Source organism: Maylandia zebra, linkage group LG12, assembly GCF_041146795.1.
Source record: "Maylandia zebra isolate NMK-2024a linkage group LG12, Mzebra_GT3a, whole genome shotgun sequence".
NCBI classification, from domain to species: domain Eukaryota; kingdom Metazoa; phylum Chordata; class Actinopteri; order Cichliformes; family Cichlidae; genus Maylandia; species Maylandia zebra.
The window spans coordinates 40,005,569-40,026,387 of record NC_135178.1 but is presented as its reverse complement, the minus strand read 5'-3'; the positions used below and the strand labels follow the sequence as shown (position 1 = coordinate 40,026,387).

Below are 20,819 nucleotides of genomic sequence, written 5' to 3'. Positions count from 1 at the left end.
GCGAATGGAGGTTTTGAGAAAAGAAATGAAAAGGATATTAATTGTATGTTTTAGTGTGTCAACACAGATTACAGATAAATAAAGGTGGACTTCTCTCAACCTGGAATTTTGAGTACGGCGCCAAAACCACTAGAGTAGCATAATTGGGAGAAAACAGGCCAGATTTTGGCTTAAAATTTTACAGCTTGACCTCGCACTTGTCCCCATCCTGAGAAGAAGCTCAAAGGACAGTTAATCTCCTGATGAAGACCGACAGAACATCGTGGACTTCAAGAATTAACAGCAGCCAAAAGACAGTGCAACTGACTCGTTAACACTGAAACCAAACTGACGGGACCAGCAGCAGCATGGAAAAGCACACGGTGCAACATGTACTGTAAATTACAGGCGGGGCAGTTGAACAGTGGGATAATGAGCTGTGGAAAGCACTGGACATTGATTGTCCGATTTGCCATGCTTGGAGTAATCTTGAAAGAGATGACTGAGAGGATCAACAGAAAAGAAGAAACCACGTGATGAAACATGCACGGTGGACAGCAGGCTGGTAAGAACAGTGTGACATGACTGTTTAAAGGCACTGAATGTGGTATTTTGCCAGGCTGGGACTTGATCCAAAAGGAAAATACTGAAGAGAAACAGAGAAGAAACAGACTGTGTTTGCTGGAATTCAAGACAACAAAAGGACACTGAGAGAAGAGGACAGTGACCAGTGAGAGGCGAAGCCGGACGAGTTCGACTGTGAGAATAGAGGGTGTAATTGGATTGAAATGAAAGCCTGAACTCATGATGGTTTAGAGATGTCCACCGTCACAAACAAAGAGGTAAACAAGAATAGAAAACATACATAGACAAAGTGTTACATGTGAAATTATTTCTGGAAAGGATCAGAAGTGAGATAGTTTTGAATTAAGAAATCAGGGAAAAGATGCATGAATTAAACCTGACTATAACATATAGAGGCAATAAAGAAAGCAGCTTACACTCACTGAACATTAACAAAATACATAGGAAAAGCAATGAAGACCTGCTTACACGTATATACATGACATAAGTTGGGATTTCTGACCAGAGAGAGGGAAACAGGTAGTTTAAGTACTTATGATAATAATGAAAATGTCTCAGTTGTGTTTCTTTGGGGGCGAAAGAGACCTGGATCAATTCTCCCCATGCAGCGGTCGGAAGAAACCTGTAGGTTAACTTGACTGGACATGCCAAGGCAAGTTTCTGGTTGAATTGTTCACAGCGCCATGTCTCCATAAACCTGACAAGTGGGCCCTAACTTCTGGCTGAGGAGCAGGAAGGGTGTTAATAAGGTGGGAATTTAGAATTTGGGTTAGCAGATTTGGGAAAGAAACTGACGGCTTGAGTGGAGAATTGTGCAGGAGTCTGACACACTGCAAAAGCAACATATGCAAATTCACATACACAAACAGAAAATGCATTAACCTTATAAAGACAAGACAAGCTCATGGAGTTTAATGCATAGACACTGATTAAACCTGGCTAAGAACACAAACATATGCAATGAAGAACAGCTTGCTATTTTGTATGAATGATACAATGGTGTGAATGTTTAATAAAATGCATTTGAGTTTGTAATTGAGGAATAGAAGAAGCCATATGACAAAGGGAGTGAGTTATGTAAACAAAAAGTGATTAAAGTAGTTTTAAAAGAGTGACTTAGGAGTGCTCTCTCGTACTGAGTGATCAAAACCAGTGATCACTGTAGAAAGAAATAAAATGATTTAATGAGTTGGTGATGTTTAAACATATGTTTCTGTTGTTACAGCAACTCATTGAGAGATGACTCAGTATGCAAATTAGTTGGAGTGAGTGGTGACGAAGGAACTTCCTGTGTGTGTGTGTGTGTGTGTGTGTGTGTGTGTGTGTGACTGAGGAAGTGACTTTCAGAAGAGGAAGCATGGCAGACAAGAGAAGTACAGAGTTGGGTAGGACATTTATAGTTTAGTGATATGTTGTTGTAAGGGGGGTTATGTTTTATGCTGAATTGAAGTATGTTACAGAGCATAAGGGGGTGATTTTTGTGTGCAAATTGTGTGGTTTTAATGAGACTTTCGGTGTATTGAGGAGGTGAAATTATGTGGTGGCAAGACATAATTTCTTGCCACCACATAAGGTTGTTGAGGTTGTTGTGGTGATGGGTTGATTTTGTCAGTTAGGTTCGGGTTGTTGTTGTTTTTGTTTTTAATAGAGGGAGTTTTGGGAAACATGGACATGTCTAAAATTGGGCCCATTATTTTGTAACAGTGCACTTAAAGAAAACCTGTCAGGTGATTTTGATTTTGTTCTCATGAGCTAATAATCAGCTCTATTTTTTCATTTCTGTTTTAAGCAGGCCTGCAACAGTGAATAACGGCGCTGAAAATTCTCGGGAAGAGCAAATATAAGGGGGCTTTCCAGATTACAATTGGCTGAGGAGAAAGCTACCTGTGGGGGACTATTCAGGTCGTAAGTCCCTGTAAAAAGGATTTTATGCGAGTCAATCCAGTCCAAAAGCATAAAGAAATATTTTCCTATGGAAAATAAAAAATGACTGAGCTCATTTTGCTGAGGGTGGAGAATCTGACGCGGGAAGCTCCACTATTAGCAAAAATATGGAGTGAATGTGTGAGTGAATGTGAGGATGAATAAATGTGGACAAACAATTTGTTTTTACCAGAGAAAATTTCTGTTTTGTTTTGTTGACTGGGGTTAGATTATGGGATTATAGTATATTGTTGGGAGAATGCCAAATGTTAAAGGGGAAACATTTTGATGAAACTCAGTTATCATTAATTGAAGAAACACATGACTGATAACTGTTCTGTTTTAAGTTTATTTTTATGACATAGATTGGATCATGAGTGGGGAAACTGAGCATTTTTAAGTTTTGTATAGTATCTTGACACATGAAATGTATCAAGATAAAGGGGGGTTTAGGGTTTAATAATTTAATTGTTTAATAATTTAGGATCATTTTAGGACCTTTTGGGTTTTTGATCATTTGGATATGGTAAAACTGAAACTGTTATTTTTAAGTTAAGGTTAAAGGATTAAAGTGAACTTGTCACGGTTTGCGGGGCAAGCCGTGTGGAGTTGTAGAAAAGGACCCAAAAGGCGGCAGCTCTGGTGCAGGTGAATATTTATTTACAACGGTGGGCACAAAACAGCACTGGTGGAAAAACAAGAAACCGGAAACCTAAACTGGGTAAGCTAATAACACAAACCAGAGAGCACGGGGAGAACACAGACATAACAGGCTGGGGGAAACATGGAATAAACACAAAGAGAGACGAGAGCTCATAAATACACAGAGGGGCACAAGGGGGTAAGAGTCACAAAGGGAAAAACACTTAGGGAACACCACAACAGGACACCTCAGAAAACCTGGCCTAAATAAGGAGCGAAAATACAAGGAACCAAGAATACTGGGCCAACATGGCCCAGGACCATGACAGAACTGAATCCTGTTTAGAAGATACAATGCCGGGTTTTCAAAGCTGTGAATAAATCTTAGAGGGAAAATTAGTGAGGGTTGAAGGAGTAGAACAGGTTTGATTTCTTTTTGATTTCTAGAAGTAGTGGTTATAATGTAAGCTTACACATACAGATATTACATAGAAGGTATTTTTAGGATAAAGGGGAGAGCTTATAAATAGAAATGATTTTTATACATATTGCATTTTTTGATATGAGTTATTGAAGTTATTGAAGGATTGCACGCGTTTACAGACACAGAGTCCATAAACACACATAACAGTATTGATTCCAGGCAAAAGGCCTCAAATTCATTTAGCTTTTTGACTGAACTTAAAGAAGGACCAAAGAGGAAGGAAAGCATATATTTTGGTTAAGTCTGATAAATTAGAATTAGAAGGTATTGTTACATTAAAAGGAGCAAATGAAATAAAAAGGCTATACCAAAAACAGGTGATAACATAGGAAATGTGAGGTTTTAAAATGAAGTTAGTGTTAACACACAGGAGTTGTTTCAAGGCAGCATTTAGCTATGATGAAATGTATACAGGAGTAATTGCTTATATGCTTAAACTTAATTGATTAAAGTGGTTGTTTTCTTTTGGATCTTTTAGAGTAGAGGAACTTGCAGCAGCGACAATTTGTGCACAGGATGTTGATGATCAGATAGGGAAAAATAGAGCGAGCAACCGGACGTGAAAGCAGGGCTTAAAGAGTTTTAAAGTGATGAGTAACGTTGAAGAATATACATAAATACAAGTCAATAAGTTAAGAGCGTAATTAGGATCATGCTTTTGATTACAGAGTCCCAAAAAGGATAAGTTAGGGAGGTGCAGGAAAAGGTGTTTTGTTTCCTTTGCAGAAGATCTCAGCGACCACAGGAAGGGCGAGGATCCTGGAGATCTCGAGGCCTGCTGAACCACCAGAGAGGGACCGAGAAAACCTAAGCTTACACATGGAGTGTTCTCGAATGGGAGCTGGTTGAGCCAGAGGACGGCTAGAGAGGGTCTGAGCGAGGACACAATGTATTGCGACCTCTGGTGTTCCAGAGGTCGAGAGAGGGAGTGTGGAGCAGGGAAATTATTTTACTGCTATTGTTAAATAATTGTCATCATTACCATTGCATTAATAATATAATCTGGAGTTTATATTGCATTCAGGGGTTGAACAGTGTGTGTCTTTCAGAAAGGCTAAAAGTCACAGGCTGACAGGAAACAGGCTTGCAGAGAGTTTGCAGAAGCAGGAAGTTATTTTGAGCAGCAGGCTAAGACGAGGCTTTAACAATGTAACAGATAGCTTTAAGATGGCCTTAAGATGTTTATGATGATGTTAATTTTGTATTTCAGGTGCAGTTATGACTATTTTATACACAATGCATATCTGTGCTTATTAAAGAGTTGGAGCTCGGTCAATTAATTGGGGGTCGGAAGCTTTGTTCGGCGCGATGTCCGGACAATCTATTGTGCAAGTGACTTGGAGCCATAGAAGGAATTGCAGTACATGCTTACAAAACACTTATATATCAGGTCATTTCATATTAAGGTTTTAGTAGAAGTTCTTGGTTAAAACATTTATTTAGTAGAAGACATACATATAGTCTCAGTGAGCCTCTGGTCTGGTGAAAGGTCAGAAGTGCAACAGGTGAATTGAGAAAGAGCATGTGAGGTCGTGACACACACACATGAGTTAAATTTATTTAGAGGAGAGATTAGTCATGTCTGGTTGTAACTGCAAAAGTGTCTCGGTAAAAGAGGAACCGTCCTTGTTGTCTCGGCAAGAAAGAGGAACAATTTACTTTAAGACAAGAACGGAAAGTACCAGCCATGAAAATAGAAGATGATCTTCTGGGTTAAAAGCCATTGTGGTGTTGATCTGATCTATGTATAAAATGTATCTGTGACGCATGAAGGGGCATCAGTAAACAAGCCCTGACGGTATAAAATCTGTGTATGCTTTGAGGAAGTCGGAGATCACTTGCTGTCGGCGTACAGAGTGTTCTTCCCACACGTGTGTAGTCATTAAAATCATTGTTTGACCAAGAGCTCCTGGACCAAGGGTGGTTTGTACTCTCCTTCCTCAATTTTGAACCTTAACAATCTAAAAAAACAGAGGAACAGAAAGCAGAAAGAAACAGGCTGTCCATCAAACATGAACAAGAAATGTCAGATTTGAAACAAACTTTTAGACCAACATCAGCAAAAACAGAAGGGTGAACTGGATAACTTACAAAAACAACATGAGCAAAACCTGAAGGCATTCAAACAAGAGCTTCTAAAATAAAGTGGAACAAATGAGAGAGAAAAACTTGATGAACTGCAGAAGAAGCATGAAAAAGAAATGAATGGATTGAAACGGAAACTTGGAACGTAAGATGAAGACGGTACCAGGCAAGAACTAGATGAAATACAGAAAAAACATGCTAAAGAGATGAGTGAGTTGAAAGAGAGACTATGAACTTCAGAGGAGGAAAAGTCGTGCTTTGTCTCATGAGCAAAACTGGTAAGTCACAAAGAGATATTTCATCTACACACATTAATAATGTAACTTTAATCATCTTTACTGTTGTCCACAATTTGTTGTGGTTGCTACTTCTTGTCTCAACCCATAGATAAGAAACTTATAAAACTTTTTTCCATTTTGTAACATCACAATAATAGACATCAGCCAACTGTCACATTATGTCCTGTTGAAGAAACATCGTGACTGAGTTCCAGCGCTACACGAGGGACCTGCTGCAAACATACCACCATGCCAATCAGATTACTTCTTCCATGTGAGGGTGAAGAGGTGACCCTTCTGGATAAGATGGTGAAGGTTTGCTGCGTTTGGTGAACAGTGTGATAATAAAACCAGGGAAAATGAAACCTGCTCCTGTTAAATATTCTTAAGTCTTTTGCTGTATAAATGGCGGTATTTTTTCAAAAGATACAGTAAATAATGTTAGTAGTGGATGATATCATGTAAACACTGTCATGATTTTATGTAAACATTTTATCATTTGTAAACTATAAAGGACATGGATTCTACATTGTAACTGATGTGATGTTCTATAAAGTGGTTTTAATAAAAAAAAAAAAAAAAAAAAAAAAAGAGGCAAAAATTAGTTTGTTTCTTTATTCAACTTTTGAACAGTGGGACTCAGTCAGTACATATCCAGTAAATGCAAATTATTTACACGGCAGTGCACTGCAGGCATAAATCTAGACCCCTAGATAAAACATTATGGGTCATTCCCACAACCCACAGCTTTACTGTGTTCCAGCAAACTATCCAATAGCAGTGACGACTCCTCCACAGTAGCAGGTGGGATTTTTCTTTTTTGAGGACGGCTCCTTTTACCTTTCAATACGGATGGTCTGTTTATGTTTTGATCGAGAGCCTTTTTTTGGGCAGCTGGAGAGGAGAAGTCCATCTTATGGCCAACCTCTGGCTGTATCTTGGTCACATTACCCAGCAAAACCCAGTATGCAGGTTCATCTGTAACAGTCCTTGTGCCACGGATCAACACTGTTGCTTCTACATTAAACAGAAGAGCAGCGACATGGCTGCAGGTCTCCGCGACTCCGGCCATGCAGGTGCAGTGGGCGGCTTCAACCTTCCCTGTGATGCTCACAGTGACCCATGGCTGCAATGCTGGTTCATTCAGTCTTTGAGAGTGCAGCACCTGAAACACACACAGACAAAGTTCATTTAAAGACAAGAACTATGAGCCAAGGCCGACACAAATGTGTTTTATCTACTTTATCATAAATGTAACAAAGTGTTTAGAAAGTTAGCACATACATGTAATTTTTCATTTCTTTATGTGTCCATCGCATGTTATAGTGTAAATCTGTCTGTTCTCTGTCAGAAACCTGCCTGCAGAAAATGAACCTAAAGTATGTAATGCAAGGATGTCATCACTGTAGAGATGGAGAAAGCATAAAGTGACAATTATGAATCACTTAATATGATAATGAGATTCTGCAGGTGTATAATGTATAAAACTAAAACAAAATGTATTTTTAGTGACACAGGATACAAACATGGAAGCAAGATGTATAATTAGAATTGTTTATAATAAATATGAATAAATCATTGCAATTTCTTTAACCATAAAGAATAACTAAATCCTTCAGGACAGTGTCACATCAATGCACTGAACTCACTATGTTATCCCTCTAACAGCCTCCACATGTTCTCACTGTCATTTCCCCTCATGAATGAATGTTTGCAGGGAAATCAAACGCATTTCACACGCAGTACTCGAGCTGACTTACCTTTGTTTGAATGATGACTTGTACGCACTGACTCCACAGATAAGGTACGAAAATATGTCAGGCTACGTCAATAGCGGTTGGTCTTCAGGGCTCCTACTCCACGGCCGTATTTCATACGGGTCCACATTTCCGATGCACGCTATTTTCTGCAAGTACAGCCGCTTCGCCTCTGAACGAAATCGATCTCTACACAGTCCATTCTCTTTTGAGCTGCTTTTAAGCATCTTGTAATCGTCGTTCCAACACAGTGTGTTTGTTTTGATTCGTAGACCCCGAAAATGGTGCCGCGCTCCCACAATGGATTGCGGCGTGACGTCAACTCCAAAGCCCTATATTAAATAAATCATAATAATATAAATCAAACAAATTATTTTCTTAATTATTTTTTCCTTGTAAACTGGGATTACAGATGTTAAAGTTGTAGGTTTCAGCTTTACACAGTGAACTTGTTTTTATTAAACCACCCCTTTTCTGGATTACTGATAAACATGAAAATAAACCAAGGGGAGAAACGAACTAGGGACACTAAAATGAGGTGACTATGGTAAAACAGAAAACTATGAACAAACTGTGACTAGACTTATGACAACTACGAATACTATGAACACTAAGGACACTATACATGATCTGTAAGAATAACAAGAAATACTGTGACTTGATGTGGGGTAAGTAGCACAGACGACACAATGCTGAACACAGGAAGACAGAGGACTTAAATACACACTTGAGGTGATTAGGGGAAGTGGGGAACATGGAGGAAAAGCTGACTAGAATGAACCAAATGACACCACAGTGGAAGTTAAACTAAAGCAGTGAACATTGAACACAAGTACCCTTCAAAGTAAAAGAGAAACCATAAATATGATGCAGACGTGACATGGGTTAGACAGACAGGACACATAACAGACGAGACTCAATGAACAGACCCATCACAAAAAAAAAAAAATGTTTGTTGGCGGCGAACGTCACCTGGCAGGCGCAGGGAGTGCTGGAACTGGAGGTGATCTGGCAGGCACCAGGTACTCTGCACGTGGACGTAACCTGGCATGGCATTGACCTCTGGCTGGGTCGAAGCTGGACCAGACAGCGGTATGTCAACCACAGGTGATGGAGCTGGACCAGATGGTTGCATGGCAACCGCAGGTGGTGGAGCAGGTGGTGGCACTGCAGACGACAGAGTAGATGCCACTGGCAATGGCGCTGCAGGCGACGGGATTGTAGCCGAAGGTGGTTTGATTGATTGATATACCTTTATTAGTCCCACAAGGGGAAAGTTCATGTTAAGGCTGCCGACCTATTGCACGCAATGGCGGCGCCATCTTACCCATCTCCCCATACATGGGGAAGACAGGTCAGAGAGGTATAACATGGAAAAGCACAACATGAGGAAAGATAAGGAGAAAAAAATAACTCCCCCCAGACTGAGCTCCAACAGGGAGATCAGTTTGAGAACAGAAAAAACACCTCTGCACATGAAAAAACTCTTAATACACCAAAGAAACACATGACAAGCAACAGGGGGCGGTAAAGGGTGAGAGACAGCCGATGTAGACAGCACATCCGGGCCTGCAGCATAAGCGCTGGTCTCCTTGATCCCCGTCAGCATCGGAAGGGAATAAGCATCGAAGGCGTTTGGAGGGGGAGGGGGGATGAGTGTATATCTGCATGTGTATATATGTCTGTGTGTGTGTGTCCAGAGTTCAGCTGAGACTGTGTCCTTCGCCCTGCCAGGCTAAGTAAACAGTCTTCCAGCCAACCCAGGTGGCCTTGCATGGAATGGGAAGAACAGTCTAAACACAGTCGTTATCAGGGTGTTGTTGTTCGGCTCCAACCTTGAGCCCACAGCTGGCGCCGAAGGGGTAGCCGCATTATGATGGTGATTTTTCTTTTACAAACAACTCATGAGAATTTTGAGCTGTTTTTAACACTCCGACACTGGTCTCTCAATCTCCTGTTGGATAGCTGCGAGTTTCTCCATGATCTTATTTACCTTCAGTTCCGTGGTCTTGTCACTCTTTTGATCACAGAGCAGATTCTGAGACCTCACGACCACAGCCAACTGATCCGTGATGTATTCCAGCTTCTGTCCATAGGTGTTGTTCTGAGCGGATTCTTCCCTGATGTATCCCAATATCCGCTCAGAGATGTTATTCTGAGTATTCACTGCAGCCCCAAGCGCCTCCATGCTCTTAACCATGCTGCCTTCCGTGAGCCCATTCTGAGAAGTCGTTTCGATCCCAGCGGGCAGCCTTGGGGGGGTTTGAACAGCTGGTTCCGCTTTCTTAATTCTCCGATAAGCCAGGGCCAAGCCAGCTCCGATCAGCAAGGACCCTGTTATCATGGTTCCGAATAGGTAGATATCTTCAGCGTCCTCGATCGACAGTCCCGCCAGGCACACGATCCTCCATTTCTGCCACCCGTCCATCGTGTATCCGGCAGGGAAAGTCCCTCCAGGGCACTCGGGCTCTCCCGAGCCCAGACTTCTCGTTGAGAAAAGGGTGTCAATAGCATTCAGAGACCAGTTGATCAAATCCATAATTTTAGGTTTTAGACACAGACTGTGAGAGAGTGTTCCAGGGAAAGTAATACAAAGAACACGAGACTAGACAAGGACATAAGAAGCTAAGCAGGGAAGATAAGGGAAAAGAGAGGAGAAAAATGCGACCGCCTTCGCTGAGAGCCAAAGAGACAGCTGGAGTGGTTCTCCTCAGCAGCCAGCTGACGAGACGTAATGGGCTGGCTCTCCAGAACCCCCAGCCGATTTGGCGTGATGCTCAATGGGTACTCCTGAACCCCCAGCTGATGTGACGTGAGGCTTGATGGATTCTTCTGAAACCCGAGCTGGCGAGATGGACGCAGATCCACCAGGTGCAGAGACCTCTGACTGGGATGAAGCAGAGGGTGCCGGGCCTGGGGTTGCACAGTGCAGACAGCCTGTTGAGCCAGTGACAATAATCCAAAGTTTATAGTGGACTGGATGAGCTCAAATGAGCTCTTAGTTGCAGATGGAAGGTCCTGCACTGGCTCCATAGCCTCTAGGGGTCCAGAGTTTGCTGAGGCCTGAAGCTCAGCATCTGGGGAAGCCCTGGAAAGAGTTTTAATCTCTGAAGTGGCTGGTTCGGCCCCACACAAAACATCGTTAGCATGACAGTCTGTCACCCCCAGAGGCCAGTAGGGGGAAACAGACTCTAAGGCAGACAACACTCGGAGACGCAGGGACCGAGGGTGACCAAGCTTTATTTACAGTAGTGTAATTGATTCAAACAGCGAACAATGGTGAGAGATGCTTAAGGTGCTTACCATAACCTTGTCACGATGAGTTGTGTGGCTGTCAGTGGCTGGACCCACGTGCAGGACTCGGAGACAAAACATTAACTTAAACAACGGCTTTATTTGCTGGAGAGTCACCCTTAGACGATACATAAACAACAACTTAAACTAACTAGACAGGAGATGCTGAAAGTAGACGACCATGGATACACACACAACAAACGTGGAGGACGCAACAACTGGCAGGGAAAAACACAGGGCTTAAATACATACTGAGGTGATTAGGGAATGTGAAACAGGAGGAGAGCACAGCTGGGACTCATCAGACATGACAAGACAAGGGGAGGCAAAACACAACACATTGACATAGTACACAGACTTTCAAAGTAAAACAGGAAACTGAACAGACGTGGACTAAACTAGTGGATACAGTGACATAACAAGAGACACACTGACAGAGATGACTGAATACTAACAGAAGTAACACAGAACCACGACCTAAGAAGGAGAACACAAGAAATGCCAAGGACCTAGGGAGTTAGGAATACTAGCGACAGAAATCAAACCCAAGAGAATCAAAACACATCATGAAATCAAAGATAACTAATACAACACAGAAAAACACTGAGTCCACAGCCTCAGGGCCGTGACAAACCTAGAATTGCTCAAAGTAATCACGGAATAACTCAAAAACACTCTTTGGAACTGAGGGCCAGCGGCAACTGAATGTAAACTTAAAACACGCTAGAAACTTGACTCTGGAACATGAACTTAGAATATGATTGGAAATAACATTAACTTTGAGGCACACTATAATTCGTAATTCTTCACTTAGAGACACACTGGTTTAACTCAATGATTCAAAACCTTTCACTGTGAAACTGTCACCGTGGGGATGAGGAAAGTAGGACCCAAAACGCAGGACTCTGCATACAAACGTGGACAGAACAGTAGATGACACAGACCCCAAATAGTAATATTATTATTATTTTTATTATTATTATTATTATTATTATTATTATTAGCTCTCTGTTGCTTTTCCTTTGATTCTGTTTTTTTTCTCAGGAGATTTCAGTTTTTCTTCCCACTCATGCTGTTGGCGTTCTCCGTCATTTTTCCTTTTCCTGTCTTCTTCTTGTTCTCTCATTTTCTGCTCTTTCTTTCTCTGCTCATGTTCTTTTTAATGTTTTCTTACTTTTTTTAGTGTTTTCAATCTGTTTTCTCTCCTGTTCAGTTCCCTCTTTTTCTCTTTCAGTTCTTCTTTTCATTACTTCCATTTCTTCCTTGTGCTTTCTTTGAGGTTCTTCCTCCTTCCTCTTCATCTCTTCTTCTTGTCCACTTCTCTCATTACCTTCTCTGTATTTGCATCGTACCTCAGTGTTATGTGCTCGTCCCCATGTTTTCCCTGTGTCTCTTTGTGAGATTAGCTTTTCCAGTTTAATTTTTGTATCCCCTTTGCCTTTCCATGAATAAAGCCTTATTTGAAGTTTTTCCCCATGTGTGTTTAGTCCTGCGTTTGGGCCCACTCCTGCCTGCACACAGCTGCTCCCTGGCACCTTCTGTATGGCTGCCTTGGCCTCGGCACATCTCCCCGTTGAAGCAGCTGCCTCCATTCTCCTTCACCATGCTATCAGCCTTTGTCAGCAGCTCTCTGACCTTGATCTGTCTGATTTTTGCTGTTGAAGACCTGATATCTCTCTCCACAGTTGTGTAGCAGTTTCTTCACAAAGTCATCAGAGTCTTCTATCTAACTCTCAATTGTTTCATTTTCTATGGAAAAGTCCTTCAACAGCTCAGCTTCCAATGGAATACCCTCCCAAACACCAAGAACGCTGACTCTCCACTTACAAGTCTCATATCAAATCACATATTTTTTAAACCAGTTTTCTCACTCTGATTGTGTTTAAGCATTAATATTCAAGGGGTTTATTCTATATATTCACACTTTAATTCAATATTTTCAAGGTTCACTCTAAAAATTCAAGGCTCATTCCATACATTTGAGTTTTATTCAATATGAACAAGCACTTTTGAAATCATGAACCTCCCACCACTAATAGGAGCTGTGATGTTTAGGCTGTTATTTAATCAGTGACATTAGCAGACAGAATCTGGCAGTAGAGAGACAGAGCCAAAGATTTTTCACCTGCTGTGTTATGGATTGAATCATTTGGAGTTTGTCAACTCTGAGTTTGTTTACCTGAAAGAAATGTTAAATCATATTTGAAACAGTGGACATCTTTTGTTGCTTTTGGTCATTTCATTTCATTGCATGTGTCGAGACAAATGCTCTGCTGTGACAACCTCAAACTGGTAGATAACTATGTCATTACACTCAGTGTTTATCAGCCTTTAAAGCTCATTTTATTTGTTGAGACTTTATTCCTCCAGCATCATGCTCGTCCTCTCTTGGCTGACAAATACTTATTCTTATATAACGAAAGAAAGAAAGGATGAAAATTTTCAATTGCCTAGATAGAACAACAGGAACACATGGAGAAATACATTTCCACTGTTTTTCTTTAATCATCAAGAAGAACAGCATAAAGGATATTCATATATATTTCATACATATAAGTTGTGTTTTTAAATGCTGTCTGTATAATTGTTCCTCATTTTTCCACTTCCTGTTCTCTTCTTCTCTCGCTTCCTGTTCTTTCTTCCTCTCCTCACGCTCCTTCTTTATATTTTCCTCCATCTCCTTGAGTTTCTGGTCTCTTTCCTGCTGAAGTTTTTTCTTCTCTTCTTCCATTCTTTTTGTCATGGCGTTCTTTTCTTCCTCATGTTTTCTTTCCAGCTCCTCTCTCTCTCTCTTCATCTCTTCTTCCTTCTCCTTCAGGATTCTCTCCATTTCCTTCTTTATTGCTGCTTCAGCTTCTTCCAGCATCTCATTGGTGAAGCAGTTTCCTCCATTGTCCTTCACCATGGTGTCAATCTTTGTTATCAGCTCACTGACTTGTTGGCGGTTTTGTGTCTCAGAGTTTTCAAACACATGGTATCTTCCTCCACAGTCAGCAATCAGCTTCTTAAAGGAATCATCACATTCGCTTTCAATATAATCTTTAATAGACATTTTGCATTTTTTAAGCTTATCTCCCTCAGTAAAAAGAACAGTGGTGAACTTTTCTGAATTCGGCCCAAAACCTTCCTTTATGAGTTTTAATGTCTCCTTCTCCTCTGGTGTGAGACGACCAATTTTTAACACCAGCAGGAAGACATGTGGTCCTGGAGCCAGGAGACTGATGCATTTCACCATCTCCTCCTGAACTTCTTCATGTGACAGAGTTGTGTCAAACAGACCAGGAGTGTCGACCACAACAACAGGACGCAAACAGACCAGGGGCCCGTTCTTCGTACCGCGCTAAGTGAGTTAGCTGGATGAGATTGTTGACGATTTCGCGTGATCCTGGATCGTTCGGTTCCCCGAAGCCCATCCGGGACTTGCTGTCATAGCAACAGAGCCGTAAGCGTAAACCTGCTGGGGAGCAGGCTCACTTTATGTAAACAGGATTAGATCGCGGCCACGCAGGTATGCCCGCGTCATTCATACGAAAGCAACAGCGATATTCCACCACTGTTTCACCATAAATAAATAACATCAATGTAACTAAAGATAATGCAGCACTTGATCCTTTTATTGATGTCACACAGATACATACAGGTCATTTCCTAAAAAAGGGAAATGTACTATTAACATTCTATTACATGTATGTGATTATTACAGATGTAATTCATATTTTAGAGTAGTAATTGTAAATTACTTCATGTAATCAAGATGAGAGACCACGGCTATAAAAGCGAAGGTGGATTTGGGAAGTCTGTCGCAGCCATGTCCTGTCCGTTTACGCGAGCCACCCATTGTGGAAGGTGCAAGATTGATAAGGAGAGTCCTCAGAATTCAGCGTATATTGCGGGACAGACAGGATCCTTTAGCTCAGCGCGACAGTGTGCTCATAGAGAGATATCGATTTTCCCGTGAGGGTATTATTTACTTAACCAACTTGTTGACGAGGGGGTGCAGGACCACCACCTGTCTTTTTTTGCTCTGCCCTTTTCTTGGTTGCTGTTATAAACAAACAGATTATTCCAGGGTCTCTTTCCAAGAGACGACAAGCAATATAAGTGATAAATATTACCATTCTGTAGAATATTCTTATATTTCACTTTTACCTGTTCTCATGTTCTAGTGGGTCCTGTTGTGGCTCTAATGTGAAAGAGGATAAAATATAACATATTATAATATAATGTAATATAATATTGAATAATATAGTGTAATATAATAAATTTACCCTACCGCCTACTGGTGTTGGCCAGAGGGGCCGATGGTGCGATATGGCAGCCTGGCTTCTGTCAGTCTGCCCCAGGGCAGCTGTGGCTACAACTGTAGCTGCCTCCACCAGTGTGTGAATGTGAGAGTGACTGAATAGTGGCATTGTAAAGCGCTTTGGGTGCCTTGAAAAGCGCTATATAAATCCACTCCATTATTATTGTTATTATTAAATTACTTACGAGTTTAATTTGTCAGCAACTTCCTGCCAGCCCTCGCTCCTTGCTTTTGCAGCCTTTGCAGTGTTCCCTTGCGTTCTGATTAAACTCTGAAACTCCTGAAATCCCTCACTCAAGAGTTCTTGCTCTGCTGCCGAAAAATACCGAGCCGAGCGCGCTCCGTCGACATTTTCGCCGACCAATCAGAGGGTTGCCGATCAATGTTTCTACTATCAATGCGTAGCCCCTTTTACGACACCCAGTGATGTCACATTACTGCGTCCAGCTGTACTAATCGTCAACAGCAGGTGTGTTCGGGGAACCGGATTAGCGCGCTCACGGTTAGCGCGATGGTTTGGTCTTGGATGTTTCATTTGATCTTGGATGTAGTAAGCGACGTACGAAGCACAGGGCCCTGAGTGGCCGCGATCTAATCCTGTTTACATAAAGTAAGCCTTTGTCTTCATTCCTTACGGCTCTGTTGCTATGACAGCAAGTCCCGGATGAGCTTCGGAGAACCGAACGATCCAAGATCACGCGAAATCATCCCCTGAGGTCCGTTCTTCGTACCTCGCTAAGTAAGTTAGCTGGATTTGATTGTTGACGATTTCGCGTGATCTTGGATCAGCCCACAGTCCACAGACATGCATGAGTTACATTACTTGGCAATTCTAAATTGTCCGTAGGTGTGAATATGATGACTGGTTATCTGTCTGTGTAACCCCTACAACTGATTGGCGACTCTTCTAGGGTCTACCTGCACAGTGATTAACTTGCAAAAATGTATTTCATTACAATGTTTGGATACAGTTTTTCTCCTTTCATATATCATAAAATAGATTTGCAAAATATTTCTCTGGAAAAGACAAAATCTCAAACACTCAAACAGAGCGTGATCACTGAAAACAAAGATGGTGTGGTACAGACCCAGGTCATATAACCAATATCACAGTTCTCTGGTAATTAAGTCCTAACACAAAGTCAGTGTCAGTGTTAAGGTGCTGGGACAGCAGCTTTGGAAAAAAACTGAATTTTTTCTTCCAAACATACGAGTGTTTTAAGTTACATGTAAGTAGAAAGACCGATACAGAAAACTGTTCCCAAAACAAGGAAATTTAGGTTCAAGTGACAAATTCTTTAGTGCCAAAAGATTTATGTTAACAATGCATTAGATCCCAAAATCTCTGGCTTGGCCACGAACAAACTCGTGTTTGGCTCTGGATTCATTGAGACTGATGGTAGCAGGAGAAATAAGACGTCTGGAACCAACCACCAGTAAAGGAAGTCAGTTGTCACAGAGGAATCTGGATTTTCCAGTATGATGGTGCCTGTGTTTGGCTTTGCCGCTGCCGGCTGTAGTTTGTCTCACTCTAATTTAGTGCTGTTCTTTCCAGTCTTTTTGCTTTCGCTTTTTGTCGCTGATGTGTTGGCTGCCCTACTCTATGATCGCCTGACGCTGTTATCCATCCAATCCTCTATGTTGGGTCAAGATACCTCATCCTTCTGTGATGGTATTTTCGATCACCGGTATCTGGATCTTCGTCAGGTGTCATCAGTGGTGCTTTTCTGGATCCACGCAAATCACGGAGGAGGAGAGGAAAAAGAGCAGGTGTCCAGGTGAAACTCAGACTACCGTAATATGAGTGACATGTATAAAAGAGGATTTACTGTTTATGGTATTTGAGTTCCTGTTGCCTTCCTATCAGCTTGAGGTAATCTGGCCATTGTCCTCTGACATCAACAAGGCATTTTCACCCAGAGAAGTGCTGCTCACTGGATATCACCGGATATCCAGTGCAGTACAGCATCCTTAGAGTTTCTTGAAAGGAATATTTGGATGAGCGGCTGTGACTGAAAGTATGTATTTCTATTTGTTACAAGTAAGCCTCGGCCTTGTGTTACTGCTATTGCTCGTCTCCTCTTCGAGCTTTTTCCAAGCCAATGTTGTCTTGGCCAATACAGACCAGTCTGTATACAATGGAAGGGAATATATGAAAAAGTTCATAACCCTGATTCTTATATATATATATATTCACTGAAGGTTTTATATGAACAACTTAAAATGACGAGGTTTTTGTGGCTCAGAGTGAGGCTTTGGTAGATGATTGCACTCATGCAAAAAAGAGACAAAACTGAGTTTTTATCATCTCACATTCAAAATATGCATTTTTTAAAACCTGTAAATAAACAAAGAAACCAAAGTTAAAAAAAAAAAAAAAAGTCAAACTGACTTCTTAAAACCTCTTTTTGGTCAGCAACAATTCCTCTATGAAGGAAACCCTGAGCTAACAGAAACAAAATAAACAAGAGAAACGTTCTGAAATAGCTCAGATGAGACATTTTCTTCTGTTTCCTAAAGTGATAATGTTCATTAATATAATGGAAGAATTTATTAGAGATCAAAGAATTTATTTTTTAAAACCACGTTATCACAGATCCTGCAAAAATAGTAATTAAAGTTGTTGATTCTCTTTTTACATCTAATACAAAAATAAAAACACAAATGATGCAGAAAATAATAATATCATCATATTTTCACATGTACAGGTATTTAACATTCGGTTTAAATGACAAATCAATGAATGTACTAGCTCTGTGTGAGATAAACAGCAGAATATAAAGTTTAAATCATGATCACATACACTTAACGAGAGTGATGGACATTTACACAACAGAACAACAAAAATTAAACTCACGAAGGGAAAATAAAGCGTCCGACTTTATGGTTTTTTAAAAAAAAGTTTTGATATAATTTGGTTAAATCTGCTTCATGAATGTAAAAGAAACAAAACATTTTTTGTAATATAGAGAGAAAAGCAGAGGAAATAAAAATAAAAGCTGCATCGTTTCCTAATAATTAATGATTAGCTCATCTACATCAATAAAATGACCCAACTTAACTATTCATAAATCATCATCAGTTTTTTAGTCTCCTCGTGTCAGTGTGTGTTTCCAGTTACAGAGGATTGTTACAGGATCGCGCAGGTTTTAGGAAAATCTTCAGCTGCTGGTTGTAAAGGAACAGCTCCGCTGTATTTCTTTATGAATTCACTGAATTCTTCAGCTTTTCTTCTCGCTTCCTCTTCATATTTCCTCTTAATGTCTTCCATCTCTCTCTTGTACTTTACCTCTAATTCTTTTTTCTCTTTTTTGTATAGTTTTTTCCTCGTTTTATATTTTCTCCTCTCTTGTTTATACTCTTCTTGAAGCTTTTTATGTCTCCTTTCTTCCTCTTGACGTCTCTGTTCATTTTCTTCATGCCGTTTTTCCCACCACTCCTTTCTTTCCTTCTCCCAGGATTTGCGTTTTTCTTCCATTTCTTTTCTAATCTTTTCCAGTTTCTGATCAGATGCCAGCCTGTTCGTTGGTGACCTGATTCGTTCCTCCAAAGCTTCCCGTTCTTGTTCCCATTTCTTTTGTTGAAGTTTTTCCTCCTCTTTCTTTTTCCTCTCCTCTTCTTCTCTCATTTCATTTTCTTTCTTTCTCTGTGGATCATCTTTTTTAATCTTCCCCTTCATTTCACGAAGTTGTTTTTCTGTCAGTTCTGTGTCATTTACAGTTTCTGTCTTTATTTCTTCCTCTTGTTTTCTTTCAAGCTCCTGCATTTCTCTCTTCATCGCTTCTTCGTTCTCTTTCAGGATCGTCTCCTGTTGTTTCTGTATCGCCGCTTCAGCCTCCTGCAGCATCTCGTTGGTGAAGCAGCTGCCTCCATTTTCTTTCACCATGGTGTCAATCTTTGTTATCAGCTCATTGATTTGTGTTTGGCTTTTTTTATCATGGTTATTGAACACATGGTATCTTCCTCCACAGTCCAAGATCAGCTTCTTAAAATAATCATCACACCCCTTTTCAATGTACTCTTCAATGGACTGCTCTTCATGTTCCAGTGTATCTCCTCCTGTGAAGAGAAAGATGGTGAACTTCTCAGAATCTTTTCCAAAGAATTTCTTGATCAGTTCGAGTGTCTCCTTCTCTTCTGGTGTGAATCTGCCAATTTGCATCACCAAAAGGAAGACATGTGGTCCTGGAGCCAGGAGGCTGATGCATTTCACCAACTCCTTATGAACTTCATCATGAGACAAAGTTGAGTCAAACAGTCCAGGAGTGTCGACCACAGCAACAGGACGACCGTCCACTTCAGCATGTTCTTTCTGACAGCGTTTGGTGAGTGACATCTGGATTGCTTTGGCTTCAAAGGCCTTTCTTCCTAGAATGACATTTCCTGTAGAGCTCTTTCCACTACCCGTCTTCCCAATCAGCACAATCCTGAGAGGGTCTCTGCTCTGTTTATCCTCATCTACAAAATAAGAACAGCTGGATTTAGAAGCTAGTTTTAAAGAAGAAAGAAAAAACAGAACATTATAATATAAGTGAATCATTATATATGGCATAAACAGGTATTTAGTCTAAGTGTACTTACAGGATTTAAGTTCAGCTTTTAGTGCTTTATTCTCCTTCTGAGCAGTTATAACTTGAGCTATTGTGGCATTTCCAAAAGTTTCTTTTGTATAGGAGCTTGCTTTATCTTTACGCAGTTTCATCTTTTCTGCAGTCTCCAACAATTCTGGGATCTTCTGTTTGTCCTTCATGTTGAGAACAAAATACCGTCCCCCACAGCTCTCACAGAGTTCCTGGATTTCCTTGTTTTCTTTTAGAAAGCTAAGAACAGCTGGATCTGTAAAATCTGACAATACAGTGAACAGAATCATGGTGAAGTCATTGACTCGAGAGCTGAATGTGTTCTGGATGGTCTTCAACTCTTCCTTGTCTTCATCAGTGAGGTGACCTGCAGGTAGGACCAGGATGAAGGCATGGACACCCTCAGGATCACAGAGGGAGATACACCTGAGTGATTCCTCCATCACTGCCTCCTGAGGTTTTCCATACAAGGCAGGCAGCTCCACCAGGGAAACCCAACGTCCACACACCTCTCCCTGATGTTTAACACACTCTGATGAGTTGGAGGCTGAATGAAGCTCAGTCTGACCTAAAATGGCCTTGGCTGCTGACGTCTTCCCTGCTCCTCTCCTCCCACACAGAACCAGGTTTAAAGATGGTTCTCGTTTCTGCTGGGGAGGTTCACTGGATTCATTTACCATCTTTTGAACCTTCTTCATTAATGATCTACAGTTACCTTTGTACATGTTGTAGTGTCTTCCTCCACATTCTCTAAGGAGTTCATTTACACATTTGCTATTTTCATCCCTGTTGGTTATGACGGCAATGGAGTGTTTAAAGGAATCTTCACCAAACAAACTCAAGATGAACTTCAGAGTTTCTCTGTTCTCCTCAGTGAAATCAGAAGGTTTCACTAACAGCAGCAGAACG

General features: G+C 41.0%; 1 protein-coding gene across 1 annotated transcript; it reads right to left on the bottom strand.

The window, feature by feature from the left end:
- Window positions 1-18,078: 18,078 nt before the first annotated feature.
- On the bottom strand, window positions 18,079-20,590 carry LOC101475749 (GTPase IMAP family member 8). Its single transcript, XM_076890449.1, has 3 exons — window positions 19,912-20,590; window positions 19,049-19,788; window positions 18,079-18,084 (listed from the first exon to the last, which is right to left on the bottom strand). The coding sequence occupies exons 1-3, from the start codon at window positions 20,588-20,590 to the stop codon at window positions 18,079-18,081; spliced, it is 1,425 nt and encodes a 474-aa protein (XP_076746564.1).
- Window positions 20,591-20,819: the final 229 nt, after the last annotated feature.